At 39.1% G+C, this 23,654-nt stretch overlaps 2 protein-coding genes and 1 long non-coding RNA gene across 3 annotated transcripts; 2 read left to right on the top strand and 1 right to left on the bottom strand.

Annotated features, from left to right (window-relative positions):
* Positions 1–179: 179 nt before the first annotated feature.
* LOC135078477 (host cell factor 1-like) lies at positions 180–13,131 on the bottom strand. Its single transcript, XM_063973026.1, has 14 exons — positions 12,786–13,131; positions 12,384–12,482; positions 11,644–11,738; positions 8,769–8,958; positions 8,300–8,411; positions 8,101–8,235; positions 7,894–8,021; positions 6,448–6,818; positions 6,282–6,398; positions 5,171–5,251; positions 4,925–5,086; positions 4,404–4,574; positions 3,191–3,377; positions 180–611 (listed from the first exon to the last, which is right to left on the bottom strand). The coding sequence occupies exons 1-14, from the start codon at positions 12,925–12,927 to the stop codon at positions 523–525; spliced, it is 2,079 nt and encodes a 692-aa protein (XP_063829096.1). The 5' UTR covers positions 12,928–13,131; the 3' UTR covers positions 180–522.
* Positions 13,132–13,254: 123 nt separating this feature from the next.
* On the top strand, positions 13,255–14,501 carry LOC135081871 (small integral membrane protein 8). Its single transcript, XM_063976658.1, has 2 exons — positions 13,255–13,511; positions 13,747–14,501. Exons 1-2 carry the CDS (start codon positions 13,413–13,415, stop codon positions 13,900–13,902), a joined length of 255 nt encoding a protein of 84 aa, XP_063832728.1. The 5' UTR covers positions 13,255–13,412; the 3' UTR covers positions 13,903–14,501.
* Positions 14,502–22,103: 7,602 nt separating this feature from the next.
* Positions 22,104–23,262, top strand: LOC135081880 (uncharacterized). The gene is made up of 2 exons (XR_010259287.1): positions 22,104–22,541; positions 22,676–23,262. It is a non-coding gene; the product is annotated as an uncharacterized LOC135081880 (long non-coding RNA).
* The last annotated feature ends 392 nt before the right edge of the window (positions 23,263–23,654 follow it).

A 23,654-nucleotide genomic window follows, 5' to 3' on the forward strand; every position in this document is an offset into this window, starting at 1 on the left:
TTATAAAAACCTCCCGTATAAACGAAATTGAACATTGGTCTCGTATAAACTCATCTAACTTTATCACTTCCTCATTTATCTAAATTCATATTATATTATGTAACAATATAATACTTTAAGAACATAATTAAAATTATATTTAAAACAGTTGAAGTTTTAGGTCTATTAAAAATAAAATGTGAATATTTCTACCATGTTTATTTAGTCCAGTTAAGAAAATTTATACATTAACGGCAACTTTGTCTCAACATCATTCAGTCTATCCCTTACACTTCATAATCAGTCGTATGACGCATATGTAACAATCGCGAGAACACTATAATAATATACTTGATTATTTGTCGATTGGATAGTCCGCTTTAAAAACACTATCCACAATCATTGAGATTTCATTATGAAAAAAAATGAAAGTAAAAAATAAAAGTGTACTTACTAACCATGAAGGCGAACATTATTCACTTAGTCGACTGTACATAACTAAATTATTCTATGATAAAATGTCAAGGTGTCACAGACTAACACTTAGTGCAGTATTTGTTTGGGCTGCTTGGAGGGCGACGCGCCCGGCAGCCGGCCGTCACCCGCTCGCTTCACTCCTGTAGATTTGATATCTGAAAATGGACAAATATTGTTATTATTAATCGAATATATTTATTATTTCTTATAATTAAAAGAAGCGGCTTGTTTGTTATTGTAGTGTCGTACCCATATTATATTTATAACATTGAAGTTTGACAATAATAAAACTGAGAATGTGTACTATTCTATTTATAATTGAAATAAAATATTTTTTCATTGAATCCTGAATACGCACATTGAGCGTTCGAGTCGTTCCAATATTTTTAACCTGATTGAATAATATGATCAGTTTTTAAGAATCCTTTGAGTTGCATCTATGTATTTAAATGTGTAAGTTGCAAGCCAACCGCTAACATTAAACGCATACATGAGCAGTTTATTTTACAGATATGCATTGCATCACGCATAAAAGTCGCTGCGGTTCCGACTTAATTACGACTTGGCACTGCAATATGCTGTTGGCTTCCAACTCACATTACATACTGACCGACCGCAGAAGCAGAAACAGTCGAATATTCGCTGGGTGCGAAGTACTAGGTGGGGGTAACATAATCGATCGCAGCGTTCATGGTGGTCAAAAGTAGAAATAATGTAAGCTCTGTCATCAGATGTATCTGTCAATGGCAAAGCGATTCTACATAATACATTTTATTATCATTAATTAATCGCATGAAAAGGGTCCTACTGGGAACTTAAATAAAAGAGTGGACTGTATTTCTATAGGGCTGGTTTAATAGCCGTTTACAATGTGGAAATAACTAGACTATACAACGTGGTAGTACAAAAATGAGTCACAGTAGTTGTTGTGCACAGATGTTTGCCTTATGATGAGAGCGTGAATTATTGAACTCTGCCCTTGTTTTGTTCTTAATTCTTCTACATCTCGGAGTTGTCCAGCCAATACCAACAACTTTCCTATAAATACGGTTTGTGGTTGGAATTTGATATTGTAACACTCACAAACCCGGTCTTCAAAACAATACTCATTTCGATCTGCAAACGATATTTAATTTATTACTAGCGATACAGGAACATTTAAATATATTTACTGTTATATAATGAAACCGTTAAAGTAGCTTTTTCTTTTTGTTTTACTGTAAAACTACAACTATAAATGAAGTAAACAAACCCTGACACAATCAAAATTAAACACACTTTTTGGACTTACCTCATTTGATTTGAATGACCAAAATGATTTCAAAACCTTTTTTCCACCCAAATCGTGGTATCACAACAATTTATTAGTTGAAAACATTTGATATTTTTTCATTTCGATATTTTTTCACAAATATACGACCTAAATGTCAATGTGACAGAGCCCACAAAGTTGTGGACGCTAGTTGGCGCTGTAATCGTGCACAGAGCCAATAGCAGCATTTATTTGTAACGAAAGTCTTTAGACCCCACTTGCGTGGCGGAACTCGGAAGACGATGGCAGGCTTGGTGGCGAGTGACACGCCATTAGCGGGCCAATAGATATCAGCGTGTCGTATCAGTGTCACGCGGCAAGCGAACCACCTTGCAGATACCTGATTTGGGTGGCGGGCCCGGAGCCCTTCTCGTTGCGCGCGGCGATGAAGACCATGGCGGGCTTGGTGGCAAAACGTATCACGCCACTAGCATGTCGCGGCAATGTCACGCGGCGAGCGACCCACCTTGCAGCCACCTGACTTGCGTGGTAGGTCCGTAGCCCTTCTCGTTGCGCGCAGCGATGCGGCAGATGACGGCAGACTTGGTAGCGAGTGTCATGCCACTAGCAGGCCAGTAGCGTATCGCTGCAGTGTCACGTCACTAGCGTGCCAATAACGAATCGCGGCAGTGTCACACAAGCGACCTACCTTGCAGCCACCTGACTTGCGTGGCAGGTCCGTAGCCCTTCTCGTTGCGTGCAGCGATGCGGCAGATGACGGCAGACTTGGTAGCGAGTGTTATGCCACTAGCGGGCCAGTAGCGTGTCGCGGCAGTGTCACGCGGCGAGCGACCCACCTAGCAGCCACCTGACTTGCGTGGCGGGCCCGTAGCTCTTCTCGTTGCGCGCGACGATGCGGCAGATGACGGGAGACTTGGTGGCGAGTGTCACGCGACTAGCGGGCCAGTGGCGTGTCGCGGCAGTGTCACGCCACTAGCGCGCCAGTAGCGTGTCGCGGCAGTGTCACGTCACTAGTGGGCCAGTAGCGTGTCGCGGCAGTGTCACGCCACTAGCGGGCCAGTAGCGTATCGCGGCAGTGTCACGTCACTAGCGGGCCAGTAGCGTGTCGCGGCAGTGTCACGCCACTAGCGGGCCAGTAGCGTATCGCGGCAGTGTCACGTCACTAGCGGGCCAGTAGCGTGTCGCGGCAGTGTCACGTCACTAGCGGGCCAGTAGCGTGTCGCGGCAGTGTCACGTCACTAGCGGGCCAGTAGCGTGTCGCGGCAGTGTCACGTCACTAGCGGGCCAGTAGCGTGTCGCGGCAGTGTCACACAAGCGACCTACCTTGCAGCCACCTGACTTGCGTGGCGGGCCCGTAGCCCTCCTCATTGCGCGCGGCGACTAATCGGACTCGGTGACGAGTGTCACGTCACTAGCGGGCTAGTAGCGTGTCGCGACTGTGTCACGCAGCGAGCGACTCACCTTGAAGCCACCTGACTTGCGTGGCAGGTCCGTAGCCCTTCTCGTTGCGCGCGGCGATGCGGAAGATGATCGCAGGCTTGGTGGATGAGTCTACGTGCGCTGCGCCCAGAGACGACTGTGGTACCACACACGTGTTCGCTTTGCCGCAGTACACACGCACGAACGCCAGTTGTGATTTTGATGCCTCCTAATGGAAGAACATAATGACGAATATCAATAAAGACGAAAAAGTTAATCTGCTTTGCGAACACTTAAATCGAACAAGAGCACAGAATAAGTAATAGTACAGGTACAGAAGGATTACTCCACAAGACGATTTAAATAAATGCGAGTCTTGCTACGACGCGATACAGTAGAATTCAGCTCGCACAGCACTACGTACCTACAATTTTATTCACCTACAAGTTTTGTCTCTTTCTATCGCGTGCCTCTGAACTCTTCTTACGCTGTTAGGGTTGCTGTCTAGTAGTGTCTAGTAAAAAAATAATTAATATACTTATTTGTAATGAGGTACGTATGTTGGTAAGTACATATTCATTATGGAAAACCTTGGGAGAGGCCTTTGTCCAGCAGTGGACGTCATTAATTTGCTGAAACGAACGAACGCATTCTGAGCAGTAGTCATGGTAGGTTAGGTTCCTATACTATCCTAAGAATTATTGATTACCTACGTGGCCAACATACCTTTCATCATCTTTGGGAAGCGAAAAAAGAGATAAATCCGGTAGATTTCTTTTCGAATTTAAACACCCGAACGCCGCACAATAATATTTCTTTCTCTTTATGTCCATTTTGTAATAATACTTCGATCATAGAATTAGGTACTACAACGCACGCCAGCGTCCTGAGGGGCGCGCGCGTGACACTCGACTGATAATACCCGCCGGCGGGGCGCTTCGCTGTAGGTAATTATCGGATGTACCGCGCGGAGTGAGCCAGGCCTGACAAGAGCATCGTGACCTCTCAACATAGTTTTTGCATTTGCGGCATTTCACACGCGTCAATTTAGAAGCACTAGTCATCTACGGGATTGCTACCATGTACCTTTTTATTTACGAGCCTCCAATATTATATGGTAGGAATCCATGAAAGTTTAAAACAATTTATAAGTAATTCTTTCAAGCTAAATTCTCAATTAATACAAAACACAATATTAACAATGGTAATTAGTAAAGTAACAAGTATCGTTTTTATTGTAAGTAGTGAGACAAACCTTGGGTTGAGAGTTTGACCGGACTGCGAGATACACTGAGTATTCGAAAATGCCTTCAGCGGCCACTTGTGGCGGTTCCCATGATAAATGTGCTCCTTCAACGGACTTTGATATTTTTATAGCTGACGGCGCCCCAGGGAACCCTGGTAGACATGTCTTGAACGCTGATTCCTGTAGAACAAAGATGTTTTTAAATTGGTATTATTTAAACTTTAGCAAATAACGAGGTGCTGCGATAGGCTTCTGTTAAAAATGTATGACCTTTTTATAAAGGGTAGACCAATTTTTTTTTCAAATAGCAACATTCGATTTCTCGAAAACCGTTCGAGGCGTGGATAGCAGGAAACTATGCATCGCTTCATGCAAATGCAGTCACGATAAAAGGCTTCACGGGACACTAGTGCTTTTTTTACAAAAGTAACGATTCATTATGTGACTTTACGACGCCTGTTTAAAACTAAATACGGATTACACAGTGAAAGTGAGTGTCCAAATGTTTATTCAAAGCTAAAATCGCTTACCTCACTGAACTCGCCCCGACCGCAAGAATTGATTGCTGCGATCCTAAATTTATACGCTGTGCCGTGTTCGAGGGGAGTTGTAGGCAAACTGGTGAAGTCTGGCAAACTGTCCAGGGATAAATTAGACAGGTCTACATTGGGGTCCGATATGTAGTTTTGTACCTAAAACAATTATCAATATTATTGTACGAAACCAAAGCAAATATAAGTTTGTTATAACAATGTTATAGTTTTTATAATATTTACCGTGAATGTAGTCCCTCTTACAAGTCCAACAGTATACCATGCATCCTCCTCAATTTGAGGTTTAACATCTTCAGGTTCAGCCTGAAATTAAGATGAACATAATTAAGAACACATTTGTTTTTAATTTCTGCTAGGATGGAAAGAGCCCTCTTATCCGTATATGTACTCTGGATTCCGGACACGTCTTAACAGAATCTAAAAATATAAGATATTTGTATCGCGATGTATAACCTCTTGGAAGGTTCTCTGAGTATCCTTATCCTGTACCCTTTATCTTCTACTAGCCAACGTAGTCAGGGCGTGCGCACACTGGTGAATGGCACAACCTTAATCTACAGTGGCGCCCTCGCTCGCTACATAATATCTATTAATATACAGCATCTTCAACTCTGTGCCCTATATACCTAATCATATACCCTACATACCCTGATCTCGTTGGTGGTGAAAGCACTGCGCTGCAACGTGGCCAAGGTATGCACAGCGCCCGTTAGGCTGCTGTATCTTGCGTGCAGCGGCGCGACGTAGTAGTGGCGCAGGAGCAGCAAGATGTTTTGCATACAATCAAATAGACCCGCCTTCGGAAATAGCGGCGCGGCAGCGGGGTGCCACCGAGCTGCTGACGGCGCCCTCACCCTCCGCTGCGCCTTCCCCGCTTGCTACATATGCCAACTCCTCCTCCTTTGTATCCTACAACTGATCATAAAATATACGCTACATACCTGATCTTGCTGGTGGTGCAGCGCGGCGCTGGCCAGGGTTGCCAACGCGTGTGCGGCGTCCGTCGGCGGCAGCGGCGGCGCGCCGTTGGAGCCCGCCACCGAGCTGCTGACCGCGCCCTCAACCTTCCCGCTCACTATATGACTATTCATATACAGCATCCTCATCCTCTGTACCTCACTACACAGCACCCTTCATACCTGATCTTGCTGGTGGTGAAGAACGGCGCTAGCTATGGTCGCCAACGCGTGCGCGGCGTCGGTCGGCGGCAGCGGCGGCGCGCCGTTGGAGCCCGCCACCGAGCTGCTGATGGCGCCCTCAACCTTCCCGCTCACTGTCTATTCACATACAGCATCCTCGCCCTCTGTACCTCACTACACAGCACCCTACATACCTGATCCTGCTGGTGGTGCAGCGCGGCGCTGGCCAGGGTCGCCAACGCGTGCGCGGCGTCGGTCGGCGGCAGCGGCGGCGCGCCGTTGGAGCCCGCCACCGAGCTGCTGACGGCGCCCTCCCTGCTTGCTACATAATGTCTACACCTGTTCATATACGCTACATACCTGATCTTGCTGGTGGTGCAGCGCGGCGCTGGCCAGGGTCGCCAACGCGTGCGCGGCGTCGGTCGGCCGCAGCGGCGGCGCGCCGTTGGAGCCCGCCACCGAGCTGCTGACGGCGCCGTCGCCCTCCCCGCTTGCTACATAATGTCTATACACCTGTTCATATACGCTACATACCTGATCTTGCTGGTGGTGCAGCGCGGCGCTGGCCAGGGTCGCCAACGCGTGCGCGGCGTCGGTCGGCGGCAGCGGCGGCGCGCCGTTGGAGCCCGCCACCGAGCTGCTGACGGCGCCCTCGCCCTCCGCCGCGCCCTCCCCGCCCGCGCCCTCCGCGGCCACCGATGACGACACGCCGCTGGCCCCGCCCTCCTCGGCTTGAAACATACTTCATTCAATACTTGCCATTCACAGCGGAATTATTTGTCATTTGTAGCGGTGTTATACTTATTATAACACAGCTATAAAGGACAGATCAAATTACAATACATGAAACAACATAATATCATTATACATCGTTTGCTTCAGCCAAATGAAGCCAGGTGAAGGGGTCGGACTGGCCGACTCGTAATCCGGGGAATTCGGGTTCGGTCCCCGCCGCCGCGGCGCTCGACTATTGTGGTGAGCTCACTCGTGATACAAGCATATTTAGCTTAGTACGAGGGGCTAACGGGACTAATAGTAATTTTTGTAATAACAAATTACTAACAGTATTTTTTTTAAAAATGACGTAATCTGTCTGACAAAGGCCTTCCCCAAGGATTTCCATAACGACCGGTCCTGCGACATTATACATAATGGAGATCCACAAGAGACACTTTGAAAATAGGCATTTTCGAACCCAAACAAAAAGGCTATTTTAATATAGTGCGAATATTCATAATTTGATTCAGTGCATACTCGTCCAAAAACATTTGTAACTTATTTTACAGTATTTTCGGGGTATAAAATATGAAAGATCACGAAATAAGTTTTGAATAAGTAAAGGACATCAACTCTCTCTCAACTCAGTATGAATGCATAATATATGAGTAAATCTTATTATGCGTGCATGCGTCGCATGTAGCTTGGAAGTCTTGGAACTTGTCCATAATCACCAGCACATGGGAGAGCATGTATAAAATATCAGTATCAAAAATAGATTTAAAGTGTTTTCTATTATTATGTTTGTTTACCACGTCTTAGAATTTTGATAAGACAAATAATAACGGTTTAAAGACTTCGATTTCCGATAAAATTACTGCAGCTGAAGTGAAGGTATATCGAATATGGAAAAGGTCAGTACGGCGAAAGAGTAATAGATGGCTGGACAAGTGGAAAATGGCGATCTTGAATCTGAAATTATAATGAGATCATACCTCTTAAGAATAAGCTGATGAATTATACCCCAGTTTATTTCAGTGGTAAAATTTAATCAATATGAAGTATATTAAACTATTGAGAATAAATTACCTTGAGTAAAAGTGGGTGAAAGCAAAGCCGATCCGTTCGCTGTCATAGTGAGCAACGGCATCGACTCGCTTACTGTGGGCATCGTATCAGCGGCTCCCTCCATTTCCGACGTGTCAGCATCACCAAATCTGGACGAAAGGAAATTCAGATACCTTTTGAAATTTAATATTATTGGCCAACTAAAATTCTGTAGGAAATAATACCAACTCATTTGCTTGTTGCTGCTGTGGAGTGATAGAGAATGAATGTAATACTGCCGGTCCGTTGGCGGTGGAGGATATCAGGGTGGCCTCGGTCTGGCCGCTGCTGGATATATCCGCCGCGCCTTCAGCCGTGCTTGAACTGAAATATTCGCCGATTAAAAACAAACAAAAACTGGGACACTCAAAAACGTTCGAATATGTACCTTATGCCTGTGCTGAGGACCTCTGCCGCGGCGCTACTGATGTCGTTGACGTCGTCGCTGCTCGCAACTCCCTCGCCGCCGCCCATATCTTCGTCCATTGTGCTCGATTCATCTATTGCGGGTAAATAACCAATTTTGTGTAGATATAACCATTTTTTACAAAAAAAAATAATCCATTTTATTTTAACAGATACATAGGGTTTCGCCTCTTCACCATCAAAATTCCTTCAAGTTGTAAATTAGTTATCTATGACATACATTTTTTCTACAAGTCATTTATGTATTTGGAAACTAATTGGGCTGCCAGGGATATTGTGGAGTGTGACCTGCAATCACTAGCTTTGAAATTATGATAATGAAGTCATAAAGTAAATAAAAGTGAGAAAAAAAAGGATTTCCCACATGATTCAGTTTAATATTCAATAGGATAAATTATAAAGTTACCAATGATAATAAAAAGAACACATACCATCCTGAACCATAGGTGCTCCGTCTCCCTCACCCACAGCGCTGTCTATGGGCATAGCGGAGCTTATGGACTGGTCCGGGGACTCCTCTGCGGCAGGGTCGACGCCCTCCGACTCATCCAAACCCGCCTCGTCCTTCACGTCCGGGTCAAGCTGGCTTTCCTCCTGAGGGGAATTATCTTCTGTTGCTGCCTGTTCCAAATTTTTAGTACTCTACCTTAGAATTTACTACGTTCTAATTGGAGGAATTAAATTGTTAATTTTGGTTAGTGAAAGGAGATTGTTATTTGTTTGTTAGTGTGGAATAAAGTCATATAATGATAAGTAAGAAATGGCGTACATTTAGTTTTGGTAACTATGACCAGGCCTGTTCATCTCCGCGAGTTTACATCGAAAACAAAACACGCACGATGGCCCACCTACAGGATACGATTCGACAAGGCCTCACATACGAGCGAACATTGACTCACGCACGCGTATTCTTGTGTATGATGGAAGAAAATGGTGTACTAAATACTGTGCAGTATTTAACTGCCTAAATAATAATAAAAACACAGAATGTACTTTTTTAAGTTGCCTCAAGACACTGAGAGGTAAATAAGTAGTTAATATTATTCATGATAATTCATGCTAAATCATGTATTTCCTCCGCCGTTTTCCGCAGTTTGGCACCTCACGTCACATCATTTTACCGAAGTCAGCCCTATAGCTTCGGCGCAGTGCCGATCACTGACGTTTGTCAACAAAATGGTGCTTGACTCTTGAGACAGGCTAATTTACACCATATTGTTAATGACATTGAGCATACATTTTTTTAAATACCTTCGCGAAGTAAAACTTCTGTACGTAGTACCAGGCCTGTTCATCTCCGCGAGTTTACATCGAAAACAAAACACGCACGATGGCCCACCTACAGGATACTATTCGACAAGGCCTCAAATACGAGCGAACATTGACTCACGCACGCGTATTCTTGTGTATGATGGAAGAAAATAAAGAAAATGGTGTACTAAATACTGTGCAGTATTTAACTGCCTAAATAATAATAAAAACACAGAATGTACTTTTTTAAGTTGCCTCAAGACACTGAGAGGTAAATAAGTAGTTAATATTATTCATGATAATTCATGCTAAATCATGTATTTCCTCCGCCATTTTCCGCAGTTTGGCACCTCACGTCACATCATTTTACCGAAGTCAGCCCTATAGCTTCGGCGCAGTGCCGATCACTAACGTTTGTCAACAAAATGGTGCTTGACTCTTGAGACAGGCTAAATTACACCATATTGTTAATGACATTGAGCATACATTTTTTGAAATACCTTCGCGAAGTAAAACTTCTGTACGTAGTACTTATTATTATTCAGTGGTAGTACTTATTATTATTCTGTGCTATGACCAGTGACCACATTCAGAATTTGGTCTAGTAATAAAATGTAGGTAGATTTATTTATACAGGGTGTTAGGTAAATGGGTATATGAGCCGACACTAGCCCATATTAACATGGTCATATAAATGGTATGGTGAAGTCAGAAAATTGATATCTTCATTTTAATTATTTAATTTTTCATACAAATCGGATTTTAAAAATTTATTTTGTACGGAAATTAAAAAAATTAAAATGATGATATCAAAAGACAATGCCGGAAATTGGCGTCTTTTTTTTTCGCGCGGCCATCGACCTAACTTTGTTTTTTGATTACAAAATAGTGTAATAAACCAAACTTACTATGACGTGTATACCTCTAAACTCAGTCTGAACTGAGTTACGAGCATTAGAAGTTTGATGATTTTCATACTAGATTTGCTTTTTGCGCGCAAAGTTTTGTAAGAAATTGCAACAAAATAGTGAGATTGTATGTGTAAACAAACAATATCATCCATTAAAGGCTCCAGACATCAGTATGGAGCAGCATCAGCGCAATAAAAAAATAGCGCAATATTTTGTTGCAATTTCTTACAAAACTTGCGCACAAAAAGAAAATCTTGTATGAAAATCATCAAACTTCTAATGCTCGTAACTCAGTTCAGACTGAGTTTAGAGGTATACATGCCATAGTAAGTTTGGTTTATTACACTATTTTGTAATCAAAAAACAAAGTTTGGTCGATGGCCGCGCGAAAAAAAAAAGACGCCACTTTCCATACAAAATCTGGCATTGCCATTTCGGACTTCACCATACCTTTTATATGACCATGTTAACATGGGCTAGTGTCGGCTCACCCATTTACCTAACACCCTGTATATGTTACAGTCAAAACTGATGCCCTACACGTCAATATCACTTTTAACTGTTTTTTTCAGTCAAAAGTGGATTTGACCAAGGGCGTTAGTCAAAACCACTTAAGAGTAAAAAATATGCTAAAAGTGGTTTCGCCTGATTTAAAATTTTACCAATCAGTCAAAATTCATAAATATGTAATGTCATGATTTGTGAAAATTACATGGGAATCATCAAAAATGTGTTAAAAAAACATTTTAAAGTGTAAAATTTTTGTGGTTTGTTCATACAAAATGATCACACCTAACTTAGGTACAATAGTAATGTTGCTAGGTATTCGTCAGGTAAAAGATAAGTAGATTATTAATTTGTTCGGTCGGTTAAATAAAATGTTTTGCACTCCAAAGTAGTTTTGACTAACGCTCTTGGTCAAAACCACTTTTGACTGGAAAAATCACTTTGAACAAAAAGTGGTTTTGACCGATTATGAGTTTTGACTGCAACATATACAAGACTTGCCACTTGTAACATCTATGTTAAAAAGTTATTATTTGAGAGCTATAATACAAGTACTACAACATGTTACTTTTAGCATCAATAGTAAAAATAAAAGTGAACATAAAATATGCTAGGGCTCTTAGGAACACTTTCTTACAGGAGTCGATAAGCAATTATCGCCTATGTACGCAGACTCGTCAGCTGCTGTCCCGGCTGTGGTGTCATCGATGTCCATTTCTTCTTCTGCACTTGCTGTAAACATCACATAATGTTAATTATCCATCACATAATGTTAATTGTCCATCACATAATGTAAATTATAAAACACCTGCCTTATTCATCACAAATGTATTATTGAATTTCATAGAAGAAAGTATGAAATTATTAATTCTAGTATAAAGCTAGTCATATTTTTTTCTTAGAGAAGAATTTTATTTTAGTTTTTTTAAACTGAATCCATAAACCGAGGTAGTTTAAAACATAGCTCAGTTTATATTTATTCTATTTAGCATATAGAGTAAACAGTACATAAATGAAGTACCTATTAGGTAGCTTAATGTATAGCATGTATTATTATTAACCAGTTGTAAAACCTATGCTTAGACTCACTAATATCATTCACAGTCAATTTGATATAAAATAATATTCTTCAATTTAACCTCAATTTCTCATCAATGTTGTGTCACCATAAATGTTACATTACAAACACCAGTAACTTTTAATTATTGTGTTGACCTATAATACAGATTTTCTTAAAATCTACAATATGCACCAGCTCTCACAATGCTGATCTATAATTAAACAGATAAAATATCCAAAATGTTATCTCCTAAGTTTGTTTTTAACTGATCTGTTGCGAGAGAAATAAATAAATTAGTTATTATATTTCTGATTTACCTTCTTCTCCGGTGGGCTGATCTTCGCCCTCAGCTAGCGCTGCCCCAGGATCTGCATCTAAAGCGTCACTGCTACTTGTTGGTGCACCTCCATTTGACACTGTTCAGGTTTAAATAATGATCAATTTTATTTGTCAGTTGTTTTTGACACCAAAGCCTTACCGCACAGCATAAATTATGCAAATATCTAGATCTATTAAATTTCAATATCTGAATGTTTTAACATGATAATTATGTCTGTGACACAGCTTATATGGTTCTCTAACTAGTCCTACTCTGTCAACCAATTGATTCCTATTGAAAAAGACCCAAAACTTATTTTGTTCTTGTCAACTAAACCACGTGAAATGCATATAGTAGGTAAGCTATGGAAAGTAATGTAGTACGGATATATGATATATACCTGACTCTTCAGCTGTAGCGGCTTCAGATTCCTGACTTGTAACATTATTTTCAGCAACACTATCTACTGCTTGGCTTTCGGCTAATGGAGACACTTCCGCGCCATCAGGTATATCACCATGTAATCCTGAATCCGACTCCATATTAGAGAATAACAACAGTATACAATTAATCAACACTGATAATCATTGAAATCTAACACAGGATTTTAACGAAACAGGCATTACTTTATCAAAAATCGTAAAAAATACAATTTTTTTGACAATACTTGAAGACCATAGTGCCAACTTGGCGTCAGATCTACTTTTTTTTAACGTTTGACGCTTGTTATAGCAATGACATAAAAGTTTACGAAGTTCGTTCTAAACTTATTTCAAATCTGTGATAAATGTCACTAAAATCAACTGTCACTGTCAAAAATGTCAGTTCAGCAGTCAAATCACAGATGAGACAGGGAGTCAAATCTGTCAATACAAAATTGTACGATTGTACGAATTTTTCGTAATTTTGTAAATTTTTGGAATGTTATTGTGCCTAGAAAAGTAGAAATTCACAATTTGTTTATTCATTATTCATGCTGTTGTATTACATAATTTTATAACTGCATAGAAAGGCATCACCAATCACTATGTCTAACTCGAATACCGAAAAGCCTGGAGAAGGAATTCGATCCCTAAAATCTAGCACTGCTTTCAGAGTTATAAACTTTGAATTATATGCCAAACCTGTAAGTGTCTTTATCTTGGTTAAATTTGTATACTATGTAGATTACTTCAGTCATATTGAACGATAGACCAGTATGGGAAACCTCCCAATGCCATGCATCCATACTTATCTTATAACCCCACGTAACCCTGCAACCCTGTCGCAAACCCCTGGGGATTCACATTCGTAAATTGGTATTATCATAATAAAAAATATTTACTTCTTACATTTTATACTTATCTAATCTTTTGTTTCAGAATATAGTAATCATGAGCATAGGACTTACATGTTTTGGACTTACTTTGGGATATATTGCATACATGAGGAGCAAATATGAGTCCATGGGATATTATACAGCTGTAGACAAAGATGGAAAGGAGATATTTGAAAAAAAGAAATCAAAATGGGATTAAAGCCTATAATGTATAATAGTTAACTTATAGCACTTATAGTTAATTAATAATATTGTGTACATAGAAGTTAATAATTAAATACAAAGGACAATGTTCGTTCTCCATACATCGTTCGCCTAAGAACCAACAATTTTGACATATTACTACCCGAAAGCGAAATAATACGATTCTGTGTGTAAGAACAATGATTCCTGATGGACACTTGCCATAAAATTAATGATTAAGAATATTAAATCACAGCGATTTTTATGTCGTTTATGACAACATGGCGTCTAATGTATTGTGTGAATGTATGAACACCGATTCGCGAAAAATGTTTTGTATTGTCGTCACGCCGAGTCGCAGCCAAATAGTATAAAATAATAGAACAAGTTTTAGAAATACAACTCGGCATTCCACTTTTATAATATGCCCACATATTGCACGTAAATAAACAACATGAATCGTAGGTTGTTTCCACCCTTGTCATCTGACACATGAAATAAACTCCTATTGTATTATAGATATCGAAGCCGAATCGTATATAATAATAGAATGGGTTTTGGAGATCACTCGGGGTTCCACTTTTATAATTATACCTACATATTGCATAAAAATAACACGAATCATGAGTTTTCTTTTCACCATTTACATCTGACACGAGATAACAAACTCCTATCTCCATGACTACCGTCGTAGTCTATGCCAAAGACTTAAATATTTTAAGCAAGAAGTTTCAAACCTTAGCGGCTACAGTAACCCCTGGGCCACATACATCATGATAACATTCGGTCGACACCGGAACGAAGTCTTGCGATTATGCAAAAAAGCATCGTATTCTAGTGCGGCTAATCACGTTCAACCGGGGTTTTAATTCGACTAAAGTCCTGACTAAAGACTGGAAGAAAATACGCCGCATTGTATGAGCACTTCGTGTTCGTTAAAGCGGCTTCAGATCTAGAGCCCACATAGTTTTCTTTCCAATAATATCCGCAAGTAGCGGTGCATGATCTTTACAACAAAAACGGCAATAGTTATTAAGGTGCCAAAATTATATGATTACTTTGGCACGGTATTATACATGTTCGAAGATTTGTCATTTTCATTCATTTCATCATCATCATCATCATCATTTCAGCCACAGGACGTCCACTACTGAACATAGGCCTCCCCCAATGACTTCCACATCGCACGGTTGGCGGCCTGCATCCAGCGCCTTCCCGCTACCTTTATCAGGTCGTCGGTCCACCTTGTGGTGGGTTGACATTGCAGAATATGACTTTTGATAGGTTCATCATAGAATTCGGCGGGGATATCCTCACGGAGGAAGTTCGAAAAAGGGCGGAACAAGATCTTATAATAATGCAAGGCCGAAGCTGTAACGCGCGTGCTCCTACGTGTAATCCGGCGAGTATGCAATAAATAGTAATGTCTGGTAAATAGTGGTAATACGTATCGTTCGTTCGTTCGTTTCAGCCGAAAAGACGTCCACTGCTGGACAAAGGCCTCCCCCAAGGATTTCCACGAAGACCGATCCTGCACCGCTCGCATACAGGCACCTCCCGCGACCTTCACCAGATCGTCGGTCCACCTAGTGGGAGGCCTGCCCACGCTACGTCTTTCGGCTCGTGGTCGCCACTCAAGAACTTTCCTGCCCCAGCGGCCATCAGCTCTACGAGCTATGTGCCCCGCCCCGTCTATGTCTATATGCGCTACGATTACAGGGTATCATTTTGCATAGTCGCAAGACTTCACTCCGCTGCTGTCAAATCAATGTCGCATAATGTTATCGCAATGTGTGTGGCCCTTGGCCAAATCACAGAAGCCTATGCGAAGAAAGAGCACTTGAATGACAATGAAAATCAGGGTTACCATTTTATAAGATCTCCTCACTATTGAGGGTAACAAAGTAACATTAATAATCTAGCCATTAATTACATTTATTACCTATACGAGAAAGTAAAGCAACATGCGGTTTTATTTTAATTTGTAAAATATTTGTAACAGTTTGTTCTAAGTTTAGTTTTACAACAGTATTGCTGTTTCAGCTGTCACTGTGAAGCTTTGGGAAAATAAATAAATAGAAAAAATATTAACATAAATATTTTATTTGGTTTTTATGTTCATTATCATAATATGCCAATTTAAGTTACACTGTGTGACAGTCTTTGTCACTAAACAAACTCTTCAGCTTAATAATACCTACCTACAGGGCGTTTTTATAGTTACTCTTGCTGATGAAACAAGAAGGGTTGATTCTACTACTGAAATACAACTACTTTTATTACAGGACAAATATCAAATTCTCAAAAAAAATCACATCCTCGTGATGGTGATAATTTCTATGAAGAGGTTTTTTTTTATATTCGGTCTCTTGGGATAAGTTATTCCATTTGAGCAGTAGAATTATTAATCCTTTTTATTTGATCACATATAAAAATAACACAAGTGTTTAGGAAAACTTCTTCTTTGGTATGGTATCACTACGGAGTTATAATGGCGGCAACTCTGCTCTGTATCACTGACTTGTAACTTTCAAACAGTATAAATAATAAGGGCACCACATTGGTTTTCTTTCTGAAAAAAGGCTTTCACTTTTAGTACTAACCCTTTAGCACTATTTCATTGAAATAAAAATACAATAAACGCACAGAAGACTGAAATTGAGTCAACTGACGTGACATTTATAATTTGTTGACATTATGACAGTTTGACAAGACTAGGGATTGAAAAAGTTTTAATTGATAAAGTAAAATGACAATTTATTAAAACGATTCACAAGGATATAATCGTTTAAAAATATTTATAAAATGTTCTGATACTTGCCTGTAGCGATTATCCAATTCTGGTTTCTACTGAAAAACTACCTCGTGGCAAGATTTTAATAAAATAATAAAATCTTTATCTTCTCTTTCACAATCTATAAAAGTTCATTTGGTCTATTATTATACATGTGCTATGAATGAGGGTTTTCGCGATTGAAAAATCCGCGAGATGGCAATACGTAGACGCGAGGTCCAAATGCTGCATGATTGGTGGATTTTGACATATCTGTCAATGTCATGTCAAAAATAACCAATCATGCAGCATTTGGACGTCACGTCTACGTATTGCCATCTGGCGGATTTTTCAATCGCGAAAACCCTCATTGGCATAGATTATGAGAGACTGGCAACTATACTAGGTTGATATATGTTTCTCTCACTTCAACTGGCATTGGATTCAACATCGGATTCTGACACTTTTACAGTTATGATACCATGAATATCAGTTTATGGTCCTAATTATTTTTATTTTATTTACGACCTTCGACCAGTTGGACACTTTAGATAGCTTCTTGTAATAGTGTCAATATCTTTTTAGCTTTTATAGCAAATCTAGTCTTCAAAGCAGTTTAATCGATTTATTTTATTTTCAAAATCGATATTTTATTGTCTATGATGGCCGCAGGAACATCACTATACATGGACTCCCAGCAATAAAGTACGGTAATGCCTCGTACAGATTTTATCGGCAAAAATTATGGAACTTGATAGGTTTTAGACTATGCCACGCACCAAAACGTCCGGAAGTTGTAATAGTATTATAGAATAAACGTTAAAAGACTTATTTATTTAATTTTTCAATGCTTAAGTGTCCATTAGAATGAAAGGGTGCTTAATGTATTAAAAAAAATAGAAAATAATTATGATGGGTTAATGTTTTTGGGCGGTTTTTAGGCGGTTTCTGACAATGTCCTTTCTGTTAACATTTTTTTATTACTACATACCTACCTTTCATGAGACAGTGACACCATTGGTGGATCCTGCTTCCTACTAATATTATAAATGCGATAGTTTGTATGGATTTTTTTTTATTTGTTGGCCTTTTTTGTGTATTTTATGTATTTTTTTAGTATCGCCTGTTATTTAGTATTATTACTGTTTTTATTTTATCAGAATATACCTCTTAGTTTAAAAGTTATTACGTTTTCTTTACAATTAGTAATTGGAAGAAAAAAAATTCTATAATTTTTTTTTAAAAAATCTCAAAAATTTTTTGACCTCTTTTTTGTCGATAAAAATAGGTCTAGTTTCATCTATTTTCATATGTGCACTTTAACGTGACTCACACTGTATAGGCTTAGATTAATAAAGCCTAGATAGATAGTCAGACCTACTTGAAGCACAAACTATGTATCACTATCTCGCTCTCTGTGGGCAGACTCTCTTTCTAAATAAACAAAAAATATAAATATGCTCAAATTCAATGAAACTCAATGTAAAATCTTTATTTCTTGACATAGGTATCATTAAATGATAGTGTAAATACTGGTAAAACGTTTTAGGAAGAAATTACTGTAAAAAATGTGAAAAATGTTTACAATTATCCAATGTCGGAAATCACGAAAAAAAAATTACGCGTGGAATCTTATGTTACTTCCAGGACACCACGTACTACCGCAACCACGCACTACAAAATTTTGCACCATTTCTTGTGATATAAAACAATGATTATTTCCTGTAAACAATCTCAAACGAAATTAACTGCATAATAAACAAAATAGTAAACAACCGCCATGATGGGCATTGATGGGCCGGATTGGGCCGATGTTGCCACATGGTACCGATTCCCCAGGAATTGGTATTGTAATTCCCTGATTCGCCAACACATTAAACCTAAACGGCCGACAATTTTGTGATTTTTAATTCAACTAGGTAATCGTAGTTCAAATATTTAATTATTTAACTTCTGATTTGGTTAGTGAATTGGCAATTTCGAAGAATTTACTAGGAAATTTAAATCGGGAGATAGCAATACTACAGTCCACACTAAAAAGAGAGGTCGGCCCACAGAGAGCGAGATAGAGATAAGTAGTGTACGTACGTTTGGTGTAGTGGTTCAGAACCATGAAGCTAAAGATAAAATGGAGGCCACACTTCGAATACCTACTTGAAGCACAACCTATGTATCACTATCTCGCTCTCTGTGGGCAGACTCTCTCTTTCTAAATAAACAAAAATTATGAATTTGCTCAAAGTCAATGAAACTCAATGTAAAATCTTTATTTCTTGACATAGGTATCATTATATAATAAGTGTAAATACTGGCAAAACGTTTTAGGAAGAAATTACTTTGAAAATACAAAGAAATATGTTTACAAGGATCCAATGTCGGAAAACACGAAAAAAACACTTACGCGTGGAATCTGCAGTGTTGGCACTAATCAATTAATTTTTTAATCAATTAATTAATTTGATTAATTTCAATCATGATTAAATTAATCCTGATTAAAATAATCATGATTAAAAAAGTAATCATAATCATGATTAATTTGTTAATCATTAATCAATAATCATTAATTTGATTAACTTGATTAACTTCTTAAATGTTCTATCGAAAACAATGTTAACCCTCCGTGTACGAGGTGACTAAATGTTACGTCCCGTACCAGGTGGGGTATGACACACCCCAATATACAAAGTGATAAAATTTTCATTCAACTTTTTTTAGGTGGAATTTAATATTTAATATTGATTATTTACGTATGCTAATTAGGTTTAAGAAATGCTCTGAGCTGAAAATATGTATTATAACATTTTTATCATAAAAAAACAAAAAGACACAATTTCCGTTGTTCTTGTAATTTAGGAATCAGTTTCCTATGTATAATTTTTAATTAGTGCCTTTAATTATGACAACCGTTTTTATTTAACAAAGTACAAGTGTTTACTTATAATTTAAAAGTAAATTAAAAACTGGAAGGGTATAAATTTGTTTTGATCATCGGTTTTCAATTTACCACAATTCTGATGAAAGGAAATGAGTATGCTCAATGCATAAAATGGGAGCGTAACAATTTTATTTATTTATAAAATATGTTATTCCATTTCAGTAGCCCATAAATTGTATCACCAAGTATAAATTGTAGCCCATAAGTGCATGTTCACATACATTTTCGAATCTCAGTACTAAACTTCCAGATTCGCACTAAAAGTCATCTCATTTGACTAAAAGTGCTTGAAAATTTCAGATACCGTAAAAATCACGAAAAATAATATTTGTATTGAATTTTATTCAATTGACAAAGCTAAAAATATATAAATTACACCAAAACTGTTAGATTTTTTTTCAAACTTTTTAACAACGTCCCGTACCAGGTGGGGTGTGTGACACCCACACGCACTTTAAGGGCATGTAACTCAGTTGGTAATCACCGCTGGACTGATTTTGCAACGCTGATAGAAGCAGTAGTGTCATAATTCCAGCTACTGAGAATTTCAAATTCAGCACTTGCAAATTTTTCAAATTGTGGCTATTTTTAAAGAACTGGGGTGTGTCACACCCCACCTCGTACAGCGAGGGTTAAAACATTGAATTCTAATATTAGATGTTTGGTTTTAGGCTACAATTCTATGACAGGTCATACCTAGATAAATATAAGGTAACCTAGACTGCCCCCCGCACCCTTCCCTCGCTGAAACTTCCGGTGCAGTCTTCCGACCTCCCGTGGGAGGATATTATCAGTCCACTTCCCCTACCGTTCCAGCACTTACTTGCAACCCCACACTCCCACCACCTGCCCCCCACCCCTAGCCTCCCCTGAAACTTCTGGTACGAAGTCTCCTGCACCTCCCCAACACGCAAAACCTCCTAGCTTAGCAACCCCACCCTTCTATTGAATTGCCCACGCGTGGGCCTCCCCCCGAAACTTCTGGTACGAAGTCTCCTGCACCTCCCCAACACGCAAAACCTCCTAGCTTAGCAACCCCACCCTTCTAGTGAATTGCCCACGCGTGGGCCTCCCCCGAAACTTCTGGTACGAAGTCTCCTGCACCTCCCCAACACGCAAAACCTCCTAGTTTAGCAACCCCACCCTTCTATTGAATTGCCCACGCGTGGGCTTCTCCCCGAAACTTCTGGTACGAAGTCTCCTGCACCTCCCCAACACGCAAAACTTCCTAGCTTAGCAACCCCACCCTTCTATTGAATTGCCCACGCGTGGGCCTCCCCCGAAACTTCTGTTACGAACTCTCCTGCACCTCCCCAACACGCAAATACTCCTAGTTTAGCAACCCCACCCTTCTATTGAATTGCCCACGCGTGGGCTTCTCCCCGAAACTTCTGGTACGAAGTCTCCTGCACCTCCCCAACACGCAAAACTTCCTAGCTTAGCAACCCCACCCTTCTATTGAATTGCCTACGCGTGGCCCTCCCCCCGAAACTTCTGGTACGAACTCTCCTGCACCTCCCCAACACGCAAAACCTCCTAGCTTAGCAACCCCACCCTTCTATTGAATTGCCCACGCGTGGGCCTCCCCCCGAAACTTCTGTTACGAACTCTCCTGCACCTCCCCAACACACAAAACGTCCTAGTTTAGCAACCCCACCTTTCCGTTGAATTGCCCACGCTTGCGCCTACCTTGGGGGGGGGGGGACTTCTCCCCTATCGTCAGCCAGCCCGCTTAACTTCTATCCTGACCCAATTTTGCTGGAGGATACCGGAAGAATAGAAGGAATTGTGAGAAACAAAACAAGTGCGATAAGTGTTTTGAGTAGTGAAAATTGACGCAGTTTTTTGGGAAAACGACAGTACAATACTCCAGATCCCCCCTTTGCTAGATATTTTATAAGTCGCGGGTACCTTTTCATACACTCCCAACCCTTTTCTTATGAAAATAGTAGATAGTTAATCAAATAATCAAATTAACGATTAATGATTATGATTAATTAATCTTAATCAAAATTTTTGATTAATGATTAACTAATCATAATCAAAAAAATTTGATTATGATTTTAATCATTAATTTTTAATCATTAATCAGATTAACTTTTTGCCAACACAGAATTCTTAAGTCACTTCCGGGACACCACGTACTACCGCAACCACGCACTACAAAATTTTGCACCATTTCTTGTGATAAAACAATGATTAGGTCCTGTAAAAAATCTCAAACGAAATTAACTGCATAGTAAACAACCGCCATGACGGGCCAGATTGGGCCGATGTTACCACATGGTACCGATTTCCCAGAAATTGGGATAGTAATTCCCTGATTCGCCAACACATTTAGCCTAAACGGCCGACAATTTTGTGATTTTTAATTTAACTAGGTAATCGTAGTTAAAATATTTAATTATTTGTTTGTTTAACTTCTTATTTGGTTAGTGAATTGGCTATTTCGAAGAATTTACTAGGAGATTTAAATAAGGAGATAGCAATAGGGTACTCTGGGTGGTAAATAAAAAAATATGAAAATCAATACACAATGAACTTTATGTAAAAATAAACATAGTTATACTGATTTTATGTCGTAAATATACATGATTTATTTATTATGTTAAAATTAAAAATTGATATTTTTAATCTGTATATCACGTGACTAAAAACACGAGCCGCCATGCTGTGACGTCATAATGGCAATAATCATTCGCTGTCATCTGTCAACAACTTTTTATTTTCTATTCGCATTCTATGCGTCAAAATTATTCAGTTGATATTTATTTAAATCATACGAAATAAGTTAAATACTACTAAAAACACGAAATGGAAGCCGGTTTCGTAAAAGCAGATAGTACGAACTTATCAAAAATCTACACGATGATGGTTGCAAAGTTCTTTGCTTTGCATGTAATCCAGATTTCTGTTCTGCCGAATTCCGGAATATATAAACATCTTTGTAAGTATTACCTTTATTATGTTGTTTTTAATGAAATAACAGCTATATAGGTATACCTTATTTGTAGAAAAATATCGGAAAGTTATAGGTTATGTTTTGTTTTCCAATGTTAATTAAGACTTGGTTATCCACAGATCTGCAAGAGAATCGTATGGCGACGATGCTATCGGATACGTGCAACTACAAAGGACCCAAGTTTTATGTACAATATGTCCGGAACATAAAGTTCGTTCCAAACCATATTCTGCAACTCTCATTGTAGATGATGTGCTACAGGTGACATGCCATGATTGTCCTGTGTCTGCCGGTGGATGTAAACATGCAGTAGCGTTTTTAATGTGGTGTCATCGTAGAAGTGAAGAGCCATCATGCACTTCAGTCCAATGTTATTGGAAAAAATCGACACTATCAAAGGTCGGATCTTCAATAAAAATTATGACAACGAAAGAAATGACAAAAAAGAAGCTAAAAAGTGCTGAAACTAATATAGGTGACAGTGTAGTTGAAGATTTTATAATTAAATCTAAAAAAAGAAAAATTACTTCTTGTCAATATTTAAAGCATGAAAATGACAATAAAGTAAATATTATAGAGATTGCATATGATCAAATATATGTGTCAGAACTGCTCCACAGTGTTATTTCATTTTGGAAAAGAAATATTTTTCCCATTTTATATGAAACTGTACAAATATAATAAAAAAAAGTACTTTAAATAATAAGCAAGTCTTTTATTTTACTCTTAAAATACCTAAATGTTAGTTTACAAAGTATCAGTTGCTATCAGTGGTGTTCATTAACAGATAAAATAATAGTTTACAATATACATAACGTAGGTATACAGGTGCTCCCACACTGTTGTTAAAAAAAATACTAACATTAGCATACATTGTCTTAACCAAAATTATGACTACAAGATTAAGAAAATACTAAAGGAAAATATTTGTAGATGAAAACTATAAACTAAACATAATTACAACAACTAAGTAAAATATGTACCTACTACGTCAAGTTTTGTTTACATGCCGAAATGACGTCATAAACATGGCGGACAGCGCAGAAGCCTGTTTTCGCGGGAATAAATATATTCAAAATTTTGAAGTATTTTTATGGC

Source organism: Ostrinia nubilalis, chromosome 2 (assembly GCF_963855985.1).
Source record: "Ostrinia nubilalis chromosome 2, ilOstNubi1.1, whole genome shotgun sequence".
Lineage (NCBI taxonomy): Eukaryota > Metazoa > Arthropoda > Insecta > Lepidoptera > Crambidae > Ostrinia > Ostrinia nubilalis.